General features: G+C 39.0%; 1 protein-coding gene across 2 annotated transcripts in view; it reads left to right on the forward strand.

The window, feature by feature from the left end:
- Positions 1-615: 615 nt before the first annotated feature.
- Positions 616-18,824, forward strand: part of RASA3 (RAS p21 protein activator 3) — a 185,479-nt gene continuing 167,270 nt past the window's right edge. The window contains exons 1-2 of one of the 2 annotated variants that reach the window (XM_026096948.2): positions 616-709; positions 4,436-4,576. Coding sequence is in view for 1 of the 2 variants with exons in the window: in XM_026096945.1 (XP_025952730.1) it covers positions 10,508-10,619 (112 nt within the window). In the remaining variant the exon portion in view is untranslated. Of the gene's footprint in view, positions 710-4,435; positions 4,577-10,492; positions 10,620-18,824 lie in introns of those variants that run through there. The other variant, XM_026096945.1, reaches the window with a different exon arrangement.

The following is an 18,824-nucleotide window of genomic DNA, read 5'->3' on the forward strand; positions in this document are numbered from 1 at the left end:
TCATGTTTAGCTTGCCTGAAGAAATCTTTAGCTATCTAAATATCTTCTGTGGCCTTTCTATCTTTTTGTGGATACTTCAGCATAAGAGATGATGCAATCAAGCTTTTTCGTACCTTTTGCCCTGTGAGACTTGTAGTTTGTTATGGGTGCTACCGTTCTGCTGGTTGTATTTGTTGGTTTAAAATCTCTTTGAAAATAGTACAGTAGCTAATGGTATATGTGTTTGTCAGTTTGTGGATCACTTTATGTGCAATAGAAAAAGTTTGATACTATTTAGAAACTACTGAGTGATGGATCCCACAATTTGCTAGTAAGTGGTATGTTTCCCTCTTAGACCAGGTGCAATGGTAACTTATCGGAACTCGGTGTTTTCTATTAAATGTGAGATACTGTGGCAGTGGATTGCAGAAACCTATAAAACAACAAGATACATTGAAATATCTCGGCAGAGGATGAGTTTGAAAGATGGTAATTTATCAAATGCAGAACAGGAAAACTGAGGAGTTTATGCTAACCTTTAATGTAAAAGTCTGGGTTGGGTAAGAAAAAAAAGATACACAGGAAGTGCGGGGGTAGGAAGAGAAGAACTTGCTTTTATTGGGGATGGTTAACGGTAAGAGCAGCCACAGTCAAAGGGAGCTGGTCTGAAGCACGCAGAGGATCTGTGATCTGCAGGATCTTGGCTGGGTCCAAGGAATGCTCTGTGAAGGTGAGGAAACCAAGGTACAGAAATGCATGTAGACCATGTTATTATTTTGTTAACATCAATACAGTTCAAACGCTGTCAAAGTAAAGAGTAAATCATCTCACGTTGCTCTGTAACATGTATGTGCTGTTCTCTCACATTCCCCTGAAAAGTTAGCTTGTCCGAGTGAGTTGCTGGGGTTGGAGCTCTGAGAAGTGGTTGCTAAAGCTGGGCTGGGAGGCTACGCCAGTGCTGCTCCAGAGGGCCCTGCTCAGGTGGGCTGCCAGTCCCGTTTCTGCAAAGGGAAGCTTCTCTTACCTCGCTGCTTGTTAAGTAGTTTGCCACTCAAAGAGAGTGACCTTACAGAGTGACTCCACAGCTCTGCTCCTTCACTGGGAATGCTGTAGGTGTGTGTGCAAATATGACTCACACACGTGGCTGTGAACTGGTTGGGCCTTAAAAAATGATTTTAGGTGTAAACAGGGAGAAAATCGTATTTTAAGTAGTTTCTAATGATATATAGGTTTCTCTTTCAAATTCTGTACTACTAAAGTGCTAAACTGTTTTAATGTCTAAGTGGTGTTGATACACCTAGTGTTTTGCTAATAGTACTTCTAATAGGTGTGAAGGTACGCAGAGTCAGAACAAACTGCTTCGCAAGATACTGCACACTAACATCTTAAATTTTGCAAGGAAGGGTAGGACTCCACATATTAAAACCTTCCTATTTTGTGGAATTTTGTATTGCATTTTAACTGCATTGAGGACCTTTTTTTTTTCCTCTCTCTTTTGTTCTAAATTTATCTCTAAGTACAGTATTCTGGTACTAGCATGTAGCTTCCTGTTGCTGCTTTTAGATTTTTGTTTCTGAATCAGTTTGATGTTTGTGCATGTGAACTTGATCCAGTTTAAGTGTTTATATTCATTTTGGGTTTGTATACCAAAGGTTTTCTTTTTACTTGGAAAGGTTGCCTTGTTTCTGTCTTGAGAAGTATCGTATTTGGAGCAAGGCGATATGTCAGGCCTTCAGAATAGAGGAATATATTGTAGAGGTTGCCTGAAATGTTCCAACAATAGGTGTTGTTTTTTCTGGGCAAGGTTTCAGAGACTGCTCCTTACTCAGTTGTTTGACACCATGTAATATACTATGGTCTTGATCAGGTTGGGAGCATCCATGGCGTACACATAGATGGAAAAGGGATGGGAAGTGAAGCAATTGCCTTTTGTCATGTATCCTAACAGCGTTCTTCAATTGTCTTACAAAACTCATGTCTTTTCACATAGAATTGGTATAATCTGTTTTACTTCTAGTCTGAATAGCATGGTATTACTTTCTATATCTGGATCTTGTAACTATTATTTGATTGCCCACCATGAACTACATAAGCTGTCAAGAGAGCAGCCTACAGTTAAACTGAGTGTATTTATTTTTTTTCTCTCTTATTTGAGTTTACACAGACTGCATTGTCTGTCCTTCCTGCATCTTCTTCCATAACATCTTTTGATGCTGTTGGTCATTGTCAAGCACATTTGACAGGGGTCTCCAATAGCGAAATTAGTTCCTACAAGTTCCCTGAAAGTCAGTAGCATGGTTAGAGAGACCTAGATGAATATTCCTTTCTTCCACAGAAGGCTGTAGCCAGAGCTAAATATCTATCTGCTTTGTTTGACTTGCCAGCAGGCCAGTAAACATGTGTATGGTTTGGGAGCATGATCAGAGGATGTGACGGGGTATTGAAGGACATGGGAGGACAGGGACTGAAGTTATTGTGGAGGAAGGGAAGCTGGGGCTTGGCAGATAGTCTTTACGGTTACATGCAGTCCTTAGGAAATCAGGCTCTGTTGGGTCTGCTGCTTGTAGAACACTTTGCTTTCTATTGTTATCTAAATGATACAAACCTATTGCCTTTTTTTTCTAAATCGAAGAATCTTGGGATTTATACTTGTTCTCAGCAGCAGGTTTTGCTTTTCTGTAGTGATACGAGTCCAAAGTGATTCTGGTGAGTCCTGTTGATTGTATCAGAATAACCAAAATCAGATTTTGTTCCAGCTTTTCCAAGACTTTAATTTTAGAAGAGGGTCCTCTCTCAAGCTGATTTCTCTCTTTCATGCATATAGTATTAGTCCAGCACTGTTATCAGTGTCAAGAATGAGCTTAAGGATGTTTAAACTTTCTTGCTCAGAAGCCACCAGAAAGGAACTTGTTCTAAGGAAATGAAGAAAATACATTTTATTGTGAGAGGCATGAAGAAATGAAAGAAAATTATAAAGTCTTGAGGATAAATTTTAATACTGGAAACTAAATATTTGCACTGCAAAAGGCAACTTTTAATACAAAGCTGCACTAGTGGAGCCTTCTCTTTATTTAGGTTTAAAAAGATTGTACAGGTATGTGTGGTAGTAAGACTTAGCCCTAGTTTCTGATTCATTAAGATTTTCTTTTAAATCTTGTATCCCTTAGATTTCTTCTGGGAAGTACCTGAATGGGTTATGTTGGCCAGTATGCAAAGTAACATGGAAGAGGCTACCAGAGAGGAGGCTTAGTCCAAAAATAGTAAAGGCAATGAGCCAAACTAGATGTGCTGGGAAGGCAGATGGTCTTGGCTCGCTTTGCCATCAGTCTAGGTTTTGCCTTTTTCCTGGAGGTATTCAGCTGGAGCACTAAAAATAATTCAGTTGACTAAATATAGGTGTCTGCATTCGGGGAGGGCACACTTTCTCTCTGGACTCCATTAGTTGTGTTAAGTAGATTTCAGCTGACTAGAATGAAAGTCTAAACACCTGTGTCATAGATACTCAAATGTGTGTGTCTTAATATCTAGCAGATTCTATCCTGGGGGCTTGATTCAGTCCTCTAAATGGAGAAGCGTAGTTCTGTTTGAGTAGTATTTGAGTTGCTGTAGATATCTAGGACACCGCTTGGGACTAGTCTTGCCCTTCTGGTCTGGGTGCAGGAGGCTGGGTAGATTCACAGTAATGCCTAAACTGACACTAGATGCTTATGTTTAAGGAGTTGAATCCTGCCCTGCATGTCTACAAAGTACATATCTATGTGTTGGCTAGGTATCTGTTTTCCATTATAGTCTGTGGAGATCTACAGTGGGACTTAGCTGCTTGGCCTTTTTAAAATATATTCCCCCTCTACCCCTCTGTTACCAAGAATTAAAACTCTACCCTTCTGTCACCAAGAGCTAAAACATATAGAAGGACAGATTATGTGTATATCTTTTCATGCCCAGGGCTGCAGCAGATCAGTTTGTAGAACAAAAAGTTATTCCCCATACCATAATGGTAGCTGCTACTATTCCATACAATGCAAGTACCAGAGTAGAAAACAGTCAGGTTATTGGATGCAGAGAGAATGGAGAAAGCAAACCAGAATACGCCTGCAAACCATATATAAGGTAACATATACGCGCTGTGGTATTTTAAGGACTTTGGAATCTTGGGGCATAGTTTTGTTTGGAGATGTTTCTCTGGTTGTTTTCAGTCTAATGTTTCATTTTAAGTCAAAACACTGACATTTATTTGAAATGTGCATGCTCCATATTACAGCACTGCGTTGGTTTGTCTAATTTAGGAAGTCTGCTCCCTAGATTTTGGGACAGTGAAGTAGTGAGTAATCTGGAAACTTTATCTCATGACTTTATCACATGGCATTTTATTTTAAAGAAATATGGGACTTGATTATTCTGTTATTGAGACGTAATGTTTAAAACAATCCTATGCAGAAACAAATACTTTTTTCAGGTCACTGTGCCAGATGGATGTAGCCTCCTTACGCCACAGTATTATATCTTGGCATTTGTATCCTTTGTTTTCATGAAGAAATTGAATCAATGACTAAGTGAGACTCCATGCATGCAAAAAAAGAAAACATCTAAAATGAATGTAAGTATGTATGCTTCAATTTCCGGTTTCCTTGAAAAGCAATTTTGTAACATCTCTGGAATTAGTTACTTTTTTCTTTTTTTTTTTTTTTTTTTGCACATTTATTGTTTTCACTATCATTACCCTCTGAAGGTTGTCTTTTAACTAATTTTCTTGCAGTTGCCATGAAGCTTGTAAGTTTTCCAAGACATTATGATAACAACATATGTAGATTTCATTTTCTTGTAAAGTTTTGGTGTTCTGCTGAAATGGATGACAATCTCATTTCAGAAGATGAAAACAGTATTTCTGACTAATCATCAGCTTTTTACTGAAATGATAAACTTCATCCCTTGAATCGCTTGCCTGGGCTTGATTTCCCCTCCCCACCCTACAAAATAAACAGCTGCTTTAATCATTCTGCAATCCTTTTACAGAACCTTGCATCAATCAGCATGTATGTCAGAGAAACACTTCTCTACTTTGTGGAAATTTTTTTAGTAAAAAACCCAATGAGTTCCCACGGTAAGTCGATAAAAACTCACATGTTGTCTAAGCATCAGATACATCGTGATGGTTGTTCTTGCAGGTGCATTTGGCATTTTGCATAATCACATTTGCATTTTGACATATTTGTGCTCATGGTGTGAATCCCCTCTTCACTTTGTATCCCTAGACATTTGTTTTGTGTGGGAGTGAGAATCAAACGTGCCTTTTCTTGTGACTATCGACTCTTGTTCATTCAGCTGGGACCCTGTGAACTTGCTCTTCGAGACAGTGCAGAATACTGCAGCAGTTAAACTGAAGCTCCAGACTGTATTTGGTTTCTTTGTTTTAGTGCAAACCTGCCAATTTAAAAGTGCTGGGATGTGACAAATACTTAGGCACATCTCTGCTTCTTGTGAATAAAAAAATACTACCACGTTCTGTCAAAGATGCTAATTCTCACTGAGGCTAAGTGAGATCACATCAGTCAGGGAAGCTTTTGACTAACAAGAGGCAATTAGTCCTGACTATAAGTAACAAGGAAATTAGTCTTGAGAGCAGAACCTGATGATCTTCAGCTTATGTATGAGGAGGAAGCCCAGTGTATCTGAATAATTCTTTACAATTTATTTTGATATTGAACAATATATAAAATCCCTGATCAGGAGGAGCAGAAGTGTAGCCAAACATTGACTCAATCTCCCAGTCAAGATTACATAGGTTAAATAGGTGGCTTGAGGGGTGGTGGTTTATGATTTGAAATAAGGAGGTTAGTGAAAGGAAGTTTCATTGCAAGTTAATATCTTCAGCTCCAATCTGTGCTGTTTTGTTTGTGCTAGTTCTTGGGAGTAAAAATTATGATACTTTTACCAAATGTAAGTAGTCCGTAAGAATAGAAAGATCTTACCCCTATTTCATTATCTGACCAAAGAGGCGTTCTGTAGAACACCTTTAGCTAGATGAAGATTAACTGTTGAGATTGCAAAACTTTGATTTAAAGGATGTTCTCCTGTCCTCTAATGTTAAAGTACTTTGATTACTGTACAATATTTGTGTCTCAGGGCAGCTAATTGATATTTTGCCAATTTCTGCTGTCTTTTGGAACACTGAAAACTTGCAAATGATCCTTAGTGTAGTTGGAAAATGACCATGGAAGGTTAGTATGTGATTTGAGCTTTCAATAGTGACCCGCAGAGTTAGAATGCTTTTTTTATTTCACAACCATTATTGCATACCATTTTTGGTGTGTAGCGGTTTTTTTTTTCTTCTCCTTAAGAAGGATGACATTTGTAGTGGATTTTCCACTGTCTAATACCTGTATTATTAAAGGATTTGTGTTGGGTAGTGATTTTTTTCATAGGTTTCATATCATTAACATTTCTGTTGATCCAAATTGATATAGAAGTACATAAGTACAATACACAGTAAAATTGGTCTATTTTTAAAACTTCTATATAGAAAGGAAAGAATGAATTTTAGTGTTCTGTTGCAAAAAAAAGTGAACGTGTTACTTATCCACATTGACTAAACCTGCCATTGTAGCATAGAGAGAAACTTGGGAACTTGATTGATGGCAGCATCAGTAATAAGACCATTTGTAGAGGATTTCTGAGCAAAGATCACTAACTGGAAGAAGCCTTCTATTATAGCTATTTCACAGCATATCTTCTGAAAAAGCAAGAACCATAATGAAATTTAGGTCCTATTGAGGTTAATGGGCCAAGATTTCACATCAGTGCTCCAGTGATGAAAATGCTTTTCTTTCCCCTGGCTAATCAGGTTCAGCTTGGTTGTTTGGTTTGTCCATTTTCTTGCAGTTCTTTTAACACTACTTCTAGAAGTTTTACCTTCTGTTTTTAGGGAGTGACTTAACTTTTAAAGTATTTATGATCTTGTGTCCTTTTCTTCAAATGAAGAATCCATAAAAATGAGAGCTACTTATTTTTAATGCGTGACATATTGAAACATGTGCTCAGTTTTTAGAGTTCAGCTCAAGTGAACTCAAACTGGGCTGACAAAGATGAGGCAAATATAGCCATTGGTGTCTGTAAAATATGGCCTTATCTGCTTGCCCTGGTGTCATTAGTCACTGCTATGCTCCACCCTTTACAGGTTCAGGCTCTTAATTAGCCACTTGTTTCACTTGTTTTGCTGTGTTTGCATTTTTTGGGGGGAGGAGATGGAAGTACCTGATTATGTACAAGTCAAACCAGTCACTTTACATTACGTCATGGCTATATCGGGTTTAATCTGGCTTTGCAAAGGTTATTGTAATGATTGGAGAGCTGTACCCATTCCCTTGTTTCTACCCCTGCAAAAAATGTTGTCATAAAGTTCATGGTCTTTTCTAACTTAATTTTTCTCTCTAAGTACATTTACTTACACAGCCAGTTTATACATTCTGCAACAACTGTGTAAAGTTGATGATTGTGAGATACCATGTTGACCAAATACTTTTAAAGGAACTGTTGAAACAGGCAAAAGTGAAAGAGAAGAGGAAAGCAATGGGGAAGTACTTCAGATTTCCTACAGTAACCTATTGGGTACATCTGCTATGTTTTGATATATCCAGTGCATTTGCCCCAATGAGGACTGAATGGCAGAAGCCAGAAATGAGAGTTCTTAGAAGCGTTAAGTAAGTATTGTCTACAAATGTTGATTAAAATTACTATACACATGAAATCTAGTAAGATTTTTCTAGTAAGATTTTGTTGCAATAAAGGCTAGGTTAGAATTTTAGAATTGGGACACAAATTACTATATTAAAAGCATATTTTAAAAGCAATGAGCCTGCCCAGGATCTAGAAGTTTCTCTTTCGCTCCGTACTTGATTCCCACATTCCTCTCTCCTTGCCTTTCACTCTCCTGCTCCACTCTTTAGATATGGCCCAGTGTCTCCCTTTCTGATAGCCCTTGATGGTTCTCATCAGAAATAGCTAGCCAGCACTGAATACTGCTTGAAATCCCCAAATGTAGACTCAGACTATTCCCAAAATAGGTATTATGCCATAACATTTTGCATATAAACACAGGAATAATAAGATCAAGTATTAATCACATTTGTAACAGTATGTCCTACTGCAGAAGGAGGTTCTATACCAAGGCATTGCTAAAATGAAATGCCATCAACAAATTTGTCATCTAGATTTCCCTAATATATGCCAGTGTAAGTTGTTGTGGATGGGATTTTTCTGGTTTGGGTTTTTGATAAGCTGTAAGATAACAATAGCTATAGCTCCAGTCCTCAGCCACGCAATGGAAACTGGACCTTTACAATAGACTCAAGCCTAAAGTGGCTAACCGAGGTGGACCAGAACAGTGGAGCTCTCTGGGCTGGACTTGTGTGGCCTTTCTTTGGATCCCTGCAGCTACTTTTCAACATAGAAGAAGATTCATTTCAGTCTGCCTTGCTGATATTCTCACTTAACTCCCGTCTAACAGAAAGCAAGGAAGCTGCTAAACGACACTAGGGGTCACTGTAAAGCATGATTAAAATGAATCTTGGAACAGAGCATATTTGCACACTAAACCTACATCCCTTGTATTGATAATATTGACTATTCTGAGACCTGGTTGTATTTTATTTTTCTGGCTATTTTATTTTATCTGGAAGAAAGATTAAAAAAATAGATACAAAGATTTAACAAGGAAAAAATATATCTTCTAATTTGTGAGCCATCTTTACAGAGGCATAACTTCTTTTTGCAATCTTTCATGCTCATTTGTCACAATGTTCAATGATCTTTTAGTTTTTAGTCTTTTTATTATGAACAAACTGAGATAAATACACTATCTCGGTCTAGGTTCATGGTACCAAACCAGACCCACGCCACCGTATGTGGAGTGCCACAAAATCACATTAGTAAGCAGGGTCTGAGGAGGTTCAGCTTCTCACAAAACTGGTATCTTCCGCTCCTGTTCAGATGGCTAAGTAGACAGAGCCCCATTCCTTGGGTATTTTGCTTTTTACCAGAAATTATTTTCAAATTGAAAATATCTGTGAAGAATTCATTAGTCTCTGCTGGTTCTTACGTAAGTGAGAAATGAGAGTTGCATCAGCCTCAAGGCTTTGTCCTGAGCTGCATGGGAAATAACAGCTTTCTACGGCCTTTAATATTTTCATCTTGTTCAGTGTGTGAAGCTGCAGGCACTGACTTGCACTGTGAGGGCACACCTCTTTGGGTCATATGTCTTTCCTCAGCAATATCAAATTATGTGATCAAGATGTACTGCAGGGGAAGGCTGCAACCCTAGAAAGCGTCTATTCCAGCATGGGTCCTTTTTGTTTGTGTATTGGGGGGATGGGAGGGAGGAGAGTTCTAGGGAGGCGCTTTGCGGTATGAGCACCTCTTTTCTGAGCCAGGACCGCTGGTCTGGAGTAGGTGAGTTGCTGGTACTGCTGTGAGAGATTGAGGTCAAATGACTTGATTTTCATGCATGAAGCATGAGACTTGACAGGTCCGCTTACAAAGTGCAAGAATACGTGCTTGCTGCACATGTCAGATGAGTGGCTCCTAAGTGATAGTTTTCCTCCTTTCTGCTCTGTTGCTGTTCAGCTTCAGGGAGGATGAAAGAACAGCAGTGTGTTCTTGCTGGTATGGGAAGCTTCAAATAATCCTGGTGTTTTGCAACCCTGAGTACTGAAGAACTGACCTTTTTTCTTTTTTCTTTTTTTGTAGAGGTTTTTAAACTGATACTGAAAAGGAAATAAACAGGAAAAAATGGAGCCCTGTCGCAAAGTGTTTGTGGTCTATGACTGTTTTGAGGAAAGCTGAAACTGTGACAAACCAGTTCTAGCAAGACTTTGCTCTGATGCCTTCATTTTGTTTGCTGGTCAAGGTTGTGTGGCCACACAGTTAATAGTATTTGTCTTTCAGCTTGGATGTATTATTTTTTATAGGCTATGTCCAAATAATGCAAATATCTTAGGGAATGTTTTTGGCATCAGTGGGCAGAACTGTAATCATTGGATGCTAGATACCGGAAATGAGAGACAGTCACAGCTTGAAGCACATTCATGAATGTCTGTAGAGGAAAAATCTGGTTGATCTACAGTTTATAGGACCCTAACTCATCTGTACTCAAAATTGTGCCTGGTGACATTATGAATAATTTATCTTCAGACAGGAAAACAGTAGTATTCGTGAGAGAAATAAACATTAGAAGGAGGAGGGAGAAATATACTCAGCTTTCTACATGGATAGGGAAGAGGTGGAAGAGTGTTTCTCAGGGCTCTTGTAAAGTGAATGAAGGTATGTGTAATGATTTTGGCCCTAGAAATGCTAGTAGTGTGTAATCCCTTTGCAATTTAATTCACTGCATTCAGAGAGCGTGAGGATATTTTTTTACTGCTTTTTAGAAAACAGCAAAGTGACATTGGTATTGTAGCTATGATGACTGGCTGCCTTTATTGTAGGAATGATTTAGGTTGTTTTATTCAGGTCTAGCTGTGAGCTGGTGAAGAAAATGTCAGCATACCTCACTGTTTGTGTTGATTACAAAACAACTTTTACTACAGATGAAATTTTACCCGGACTGAGACTACATACCATGTACTTATACAACTTCTCTTCTCAAAGTAAGTCTCATAAGCCTTGTACTAGCACACTTTCAGTAATGTTCATTTCACTTCTGCCTGTGGTATTTCTCAACTTACTCTTGCTCCCAGTACTTGCAAGGAGATATGTGCATGAATGCTTGTCCCTTTCTCCCAAAATAAATGAATACAAGTCAGAGAGACTCTGGGATGTGTTCCCCGGTAGATTAACCTAGACCACCTTAGCTGATCTTCAAAGGCCAGAGATATAAATCCTCTTTCTGGTCTTGTGAATCTCTTCTGTCACTGGGAGACTTTTCTTCCAAAAGAAGGTGGCAGGGGTTATACATTTTGTGACACGCTGTAAATACTCAGTGAACTTCCCTTCCTAATGTATTTGTGGTATATTAGGTTGCACCGTGCTACAATAAAATTCATGGGAAAAGAAATTTCATAGAATAGTCCACCTTCCGGATACACGCCTCTCCAAAAAATATGGCAAGAACTGGAATGTTGTTCATCAAGTTCAGATTTAATATCTCATTTGTTCCTATTTGGTTCCTTAGTAGAGTCTGTCTGCCTCAGGCTATAGCAACATGTTTCTTCGTGATGAAATGTGATCAGTTATCTTGGTGCTAATAGTAGGAATATAGGTGGCATTTCCGTTGGCTTGGCATGGGTCTTGAGAGGTCCATTTTTTTATAACTGCTGGATTGATTGTTCTGTCCTCTAGATTAAAGCATTCTTTTGGTAGCACAGCAAACCAGCCTTGCCGTGTGTTACTGTTATACACTTTGTGATCTTTGTTAACTGATCCACTTTTAGCATGCCTTCTACCTCCCGCTGGTTCTGACAAAGCCAACACCTGTTAACTTCTTGACTGGACTTCATTCAACAGATCTCATGGCATGTACAAATGTTCATTTCTCTCTGGACCTTGTTCAAAACCTGCTTGGAGATCTTAACCAGGAGGCTATGGCTGAAGGGGAGGACCTGTGCAGTTGAGAGGAGACTTGTAGAGAGGTCCCAGGTGAAACGTATGTTCTGTCTCTCATCACCAGCTTTCTCTAGTTTATCAGATTTCATTATTTAGTTGATGCAGGGGATTGGACTGTGCCTGTAAATGGCCAGTAAGGAATTCCCCTGGAGGAGGAAAACTCCCTGCTGCCATTCCACCAGTTTCTGCATGCTGTTCTTGCCTTTTCTCTCCTCCGGCCTCGCAGCAGGGGATGGGACAGGACTGGGGTTGGGAACAGGAGATCTCACTGAGCTTTAAGCGACTCATAGAACCAAATTGTAAATTACTCTTTCCTGCATTTGGATCATCACAACCTGGCCCAAGGGTCTGGGAAGCAGGACCTGATCAGAGATGCCTAATTTTTTTGTATTCATTGCCATGAGGCAGAACCTGACCTACAGCACCCTTGGCTGCATTTTGTTTGGGCAGCTTAAATTATTCACCCAGGACACAGACCCACCTAACAGACTTGCTTATGTTCTGTTCAGCAGTCTTGGTAGAAGTCTGGTAGGGAGACTTACTGCACTTGTGATGTCGATTTTAGATGGGCATTAGGTCTGATGTGTTTGGGCTACTGCAGGCTTACTGCTAAAGGACGTGCATTTGTTCTGAGTAAGCACAGTAACTCTGAGTGTCCAAAATGTGTCAGACCTACTACATGTGAAGACAGTCTGATGTGCCTGGAACTGTGGTTTCATTGTGCATATGGAGTGAGGTTGCTCTGCACATGCAGTGACCGTTACCTGATTTCTGCATCTGTGCTATTGTGGCAGTCTAATCCTAAAAGCAGTAGGGTGATAGATTACAACTAAAAATGGTGCTCTTCAGTCCAAAGGGATAGAGTTGGTAGGCTTCTTTAAACACAAAACCATGCACATAGGGCAGGTTTTTTTTTTTAATCTTTGTATCCTGATCTCTAGAATCTAAACAGCCCTGTACTCTCTTCTGAATGAACTCACTCTGGTTTCTGGGCTCTCCGTCTTAACAGACTCAACTAAGTGCACTTGTTTAGCTTTGCAGAAATGGAAGATTTGAAAACCACTTCCTAGAACTTCACATATTTTGCCACAGTCGAATTAACAGGGTCATACTGTGCAAGTGAGTCACAGTAGCAGGGCTTTAAAAGACTTGCATTTCACTTCCATGGGATAGAAGTTCCTCATCTGGAAACTAGAAAGAATGTATTTCTGTGGTATAAAGAGAAAAGTACTTCTTCTGTTGTTCATGAGACTTGCTCCATACCTATTCTGAGAAACATGGAGTTCTACAAAGATCCCAGTCACTTTTGTGGACAATATGACTGTAGTTAGTGATTTCCCAGTCTTTCTAAGGCCATTAAAATACCTATTCCAATTCGTGAACTGCTTGTTGCTTTCCTCTGTGCAAATACGTTTATTTTTTCATTTTCATGATTGAGCCAAATTGTATTTCCAGTCAAAGAAAGTGCTTATTTGTATGTGTAGTTGAGGAGGGGGAGTAGGGAATGACTTTTAAAGTACTAATAAGTTGAAGTAAATTAGAAAAATCCAAAACACTTCACTGAAGTTATCAAAGGATATATATATCTTTATATATATGTGTGTATGTGTGTGTGTGTGCGTGTGTATTTTTTCTTTCTTCTGTTGACCAGAATAGTCTTACTTTAAGGGAAATAGTTTCATTTTAGTTTTAAAGTTTAGCCGAAAATATGCTTGAAAGCAGTGGCTTGGATGAGGCTCTCTGCAGACCACTAAGGTTGAAGAGTCAATTCTAGGGCTGAAAAGGTGGGACATGACATGCGCTCTGAGGTGCACAGTCCCCATAAGCTTTTGTTTGATAAATTAAAATGCAGTATTCCCCCCCGGCCCCAACTAACTGTTAATCACACCTGTCCCCATGTGTTTGCTGGAGTTTATTTTGTGCAGCTGCTGCAAGCAAGCTGGTGCCAGATGGCAACCTCGCTCTTTGAGCATAAAGAAAAGAACTGAAAGAACTGTGAGGGTCTTGGGTCTCCATGTGACTGCTTCTTCCCCCTTAAGGCCCTGATCCTGCAGTCAATGGCAGTTTCCTATGTGAAGGGCTTGTAAAGTCAAGCCTTTTGTATGCTTTAACCTAATGCAATTAGCCTACCCTTTGATTTCAGTGGCTTGAACTTCTTGCTATTACTGTGTGGTCAGGTGAAAATTGGAAAAGAATGTTATTAAAATGGAGGCAAACTTCTTAATTCAAATTTGATTATCTAATTAACATACAGAGCCATATTTAGACAGCCAAGAAAAGAAGGCTTGATCTTTTTTGTTTGTATGTTTTGCTTTCCCTCTGAAAGTGCTGGGTGCTTTTGAAAACAGGGTATTTTATTGGGCCACCTAATTTTAATCTCTCAAATTTGAGATTTTTTTCCTGACTTCCATGCAGGTTTTATATGTGGGCCCTGTATATTGTAGTGAGAACATTCACTGTGTAGGATTTACAGACCAAATATTTCTAACTCTAATATCTACCTCTAATATTGGAGGTAACATAAGATGCAAAGCAAAATTCTTATAAAAAATACCCAATTATGAGCAAGTTTTTTTAAAAAGTGTTCATGTTTCCAAAATCAGTAGCAGAAGGTGTTTATCATTCTGAGAAATGATGGTCATCAAAATAAGATTGTGTTTATGGTGTAATAATTAGTTGCATCAGGATTAATATCTTATACTATGGAAAAAAATGTGCAAATGTGCATCTATGCCAACCTTGCTCCTTTCCTCAGAAAGGTCAGAGGATAAAAGTATTATGCCCTGTCAGGCAGCCAGCACCATTTTACAGCTGTTATTAGTTGTACTCAGCATAAAAGAAATAGGCTCTTGCCTTTAGCTCATAAAATGAAAGCCTGAAACGAGTTGTGCAAAATATTCAATTAAGATCTCTAATGTACTTGAAATCAGTCTTGGTTCAAGTTCAGACTGGCTCCATGCACTTGCACTCATTTGCTGGAATTTTGTTTGTCTGATGTTTTCCAGCAAAGATTTTTTTTCCAGAAAGGGTTTGCTTAGCCATATCCGAGGATGTGCAGACTTTCATAGATTTTTCGTGACTGGCATTATAATTCGATCTGTGTTTTATTCTATTTTACCTGATGCCTTCAAGGGTTTGCAAAAATGGCTTTGATTTTTCACAGCTGAGGTAAGGCTCACTTCAATGGATGTTTCCTGACTAACATAAACAATCAGGTGGACAGATGACTCCATGTATACCTGCACCCACAGGGAAGTTGAACCAGTTAAGAGGTCTGCCAGCTTGCATATTTTTAAGAGGACTGAGCTTTAACTCAAATCAGTTAACCAAGACTAACTATCTCAAAGAAACAGCAAAGATGAAGTAATCTGAACTGTAAGTTGACGTGGAAGCTTGCTTTCAAGACTGTAAGAAGCTTAGCAAAAAGGTGGAACAGTTGCAAAAGACATAAACTAGCAAAGCTGCAGGGCCTCTGACTAGTGGGTAGCCATCATTTCCTGAGGGCTTACACCCTGTTTGCTTGTCTTTCCTAGTGGGTTTTTGCACGTGTTTATGTAAATGTATCCAAGCTACAGCTGCACCCAGTTTGCTATGTAGATGCCCCTACCTGCTGGCCCTAAATCCACGCACCAGTGTCCTCAGGGACATCTGACCTATGCTCAGTTAAGAGCATGCTTTTCTGCACTTTAACCTGTTAGTATATATTCTAACTTGTGCTAAGCTTCATGTTAAAACCTAGAAAGGAGTCTAGACATGAGGTGAAGCCTGTGTTACATGGACAGTTAGAAGAATGCAGCCAGGTTTGCTGTGCACACTTCAGTTGCATGGAGGCCCAGCAGAGGTGGGGAAACCAAATTAAACTAATTGTCAATAATGTCCTGTTCAGCAAATCCCAACTTCTGTTTCTGACAGTGTTAGCAAATCAGCAGGATCAATTCAAAGGCCGCACTGCCTGCAACAAAGTGCTGGCAGACCACAGAAGGTGTAGCAAGCAGACCCAAGAAGGACAACTGTAGGGGGAGGGAAAGGCAGTGGGAAGACGTGATTGTCTGGCTTCTGATAATGGGACCAATTTTCAGGGCAGCTATGCCAGCTGAGCTCCAGAAAGGCACCAGGGAATTCAGCTCAATGGGCTTTAATTTGTGCATATGTGTATAGATTTTATATGACAGGCACAATTCCAAATGCCTTCCAAATCAGGCCATTGTACTTAGACCCTAATACATAGGTAATGCAGTCGTGCAATAATCAAAGCAATCTTTGTCATATTGAAAACTGAAACTCTTGAGGGCAGAGTTTAATCAATGTATTATTGAAACTAAAATCCAGCCGTACTGTGGTGATTGTATTACTAGGTGCTATACTTAATTCATGAAGAAAACTGCATTTTAAAATTGAAATGAGGCTCTCAAAATTTGCTGGTTGATGGAGAATGTAATATTAATTTTGTGTTCGTTGTAGGCATCAAAGAAATAGATAAGAAAGAACAAAAATCCTTCTTGCCAGTTCTTGGGATACCCTTGAACAGATTCTTAAAGGGCTCATCAAAAAATGTTACAGCAAAACACTGCAGAAATGTAGCTGTAATTCACAAGTTGCATCTCTCTTTTTACCGAAGAATGTTCTTGTTCTGTTCCTTTAACAATGTATGTATATGTCAGATGTCTAAGTGGAGGAAAGATTTCAGTATTTTTTTTATTTAAATACTTCCCTACAGTTTCTATAGTATTCCCCCTTTTTTTCAGACAGGTAAACTGCTTAGAGGTGGGAATGTATGTATATATATAAATATAAGTGATATCCTGTAATGGCAGTAATCATATGCGGGGAGTGGGAGAATAACCCTTGTGTTTGAGGTTGTACATTTTCCTACAAATTTGGCAAGATTTGCTTTAATTAAAAAAAATGCTGATTCAAAAGAAAATACCACAGAGAAACAAATCTGGTTTATATTTGGCTAGTAAGGAAACAAAGGATGATGCAGGATATAGAAGTGACTAGGACTTTCCATTCCAGTTTTCCTTCCTCATTTAACTTTTCTTTGGCTCCTTTAGCTAGAAATAATGCTTGTGGGCTGGAACAACAGCAGGCATGGAGTTTTCTCATTATCTGCTCCTGTGACATGGTAATATAGCAGTCAAATACCTGCTCTTCTCTCCTATCAGGTCCTTCTTTCCCATTCCAGGGATATTTTTTCTCCTGGTGTCTGGTACCTTCCCCTACCTAGCCAATCTTCTACTCCTGCCTTCCCTTAGGGACTCAGTCTCAACTGCGCCCATGTATTGTGTCATCTGCACCTAATACACCCCTGGTCCTGCCTGTTGTGCTGTGTGCACAGCTACGTATCACACCATTAACGTGGGCCTGTCGTTGCTCAACCAAGTCCACTCTCTGCTCATGGGAAAGAAATTGCTACAGGTCACAGGGGAGTAAGATCAGTATGGTTTTATAGATACCATTTGATAAGTCCCAGCAAAAGTTTGCTTGAAAGTGGAGAGCTGTAACAGTACTGTAGGGTGACAAGTTATGTAGTATCTTCTTGCAGCCCAGCAAACTCTAACACATGGTTTACATATTTGTTCGGATACTGATTGTTCATCTACAGAAAAGCAAAAGAATAATTGGACTTCTTGTTGGCAAGGAAGTGACATTCAGAAATGCTATTTAAGCACCGAACCCTCACCGACTTGTGAATCTGGACCTTGAGCTCTGTGATCATCTGTATACAGTCTCACATAAATGTGCTTGAACTTGCAGAATCAAGTGGCTGGAACTGGCTGAATCTTTGTCATCTGTAACAGCAGAGCTGGAATTCCTCTATACCTGAACTTCTTTGCTTGGCAAACTACCTGGCTTGTTCCAAAATGTAAACCAATCCCTAAGAAGCATGTATGAATGGTGAGTTTGGTCAGGTGCAAATGTGACCCCTCGGACTAATGCGACAGTAATCCCTACGCCAGAGCTGCTCCCATTTACAGTGGAAATGGTAGCATTTCCCTCCTTCATAGCATGGAAGGATAAAAACATTTTAATACTGGGGGGACATATAAGAGTTTAAACTGCAGGTTTAAATAAACTACCATGTCGTACTCTGCCTTGGTAACCTCTAGTTGTTGCTGCATGGCTACTGTTTTTTTTAATACTTCTTTTGTGCTGCTTTGTTTTTTAAATGCATGTAAGTTAAAGTGTATTAATAGATGCTGTGCCCCTTCTAACTAAACCGTACAGTTTATTTTATAAACACATATAAAACATAGGGAAATTAAGCTGACTCCAGTGAGGTTAGCAATGAGATTCAAACGTGAGTGTTGGAAAGGAACAAAGCTTTTCATTATTACAGTTTTATTAGGACTTCTGTGGTATTTCTTTTTTTTTTTTCCCTTTAAGTTCCTGCTGGTGGCATCAAGTGAAAACACTTCAAAAGAAAATTTCTTCAGTTTATAAGGGCAAAGGAAAACTTGAAAGCGTCAAACCTATGTGTTCTGTAACTACGTGGCAGAAAAAAAATAAAGGTTCAGACATACTGTTTTCAATATCAGAAATTTTAATACAATAATACAAGCTCAACATTCTTGGAAGACCTGATTACTTTCTTTTTTTTAATTACTTTATTTTTAAACTATAGGCAATACAGATTCAACTCATTATTCTTGCTTAAATTCAGGGCCTGGAAGTCCAGGAAATCCAGGGCTTGGAAATTTCTATCCTGAAATAATAAAAAGTCTGTGTCTAAAAAACTAATAATTTGGGAATATTCAAATAATATTCTGTTCCTATATTGTGATAAATTTAAAGAAATAATAAAATGAATAGGCTCATATTTGATGCTTGTCCAGTTAAAAGGGGGTGGTGGATACCAGATTACTCATTTCTAACTTGGACAAGCCCTGACTGTGTCTATATTCATAACTTTTCCATGGTAACCAAGATGGATTATTGAGTTGAGACAGTTTTTGCTCTGCTCCATGTGTTTCTACTGAACCTTAGTAGAGCTGTTTTGGTGTTAAATACTGCCAGGCAGTGAGTAACCATTTTTCCACTTTACCAGAGGAATATGTTGCTTTAATTCTTCCTTGCATCAGCTGTGGCCTTAATTTTACATTCATTTTCAGTGAGCTGAATGAACTCACTAACCTAGTGGAAAACTATTCCCCTTTCAGGAAAAAAAAAAGCTTTCCTTAGTTACCTTTATGCTGGATTAATGAGTTGAATTAGCTCAGGCAAGATAAACGTGGTGGAAGCATGGTGCA

Source organism: Dromaius novaehollandiae, chromosome 1 (assembly GCF_036370855.1).
Source record: "Dromaius novaehollandiae isolate bDroNov1 chromosome 1, bDroNov1.hap1, whole genome shotgun sequence".
NCBI classification, from domain to species: Eukaryota; Metazoa; Chordata; class Aves; order Casuariiformes; family Dromaiidae; genus Dromaius; species Dromaius novaehollandiae.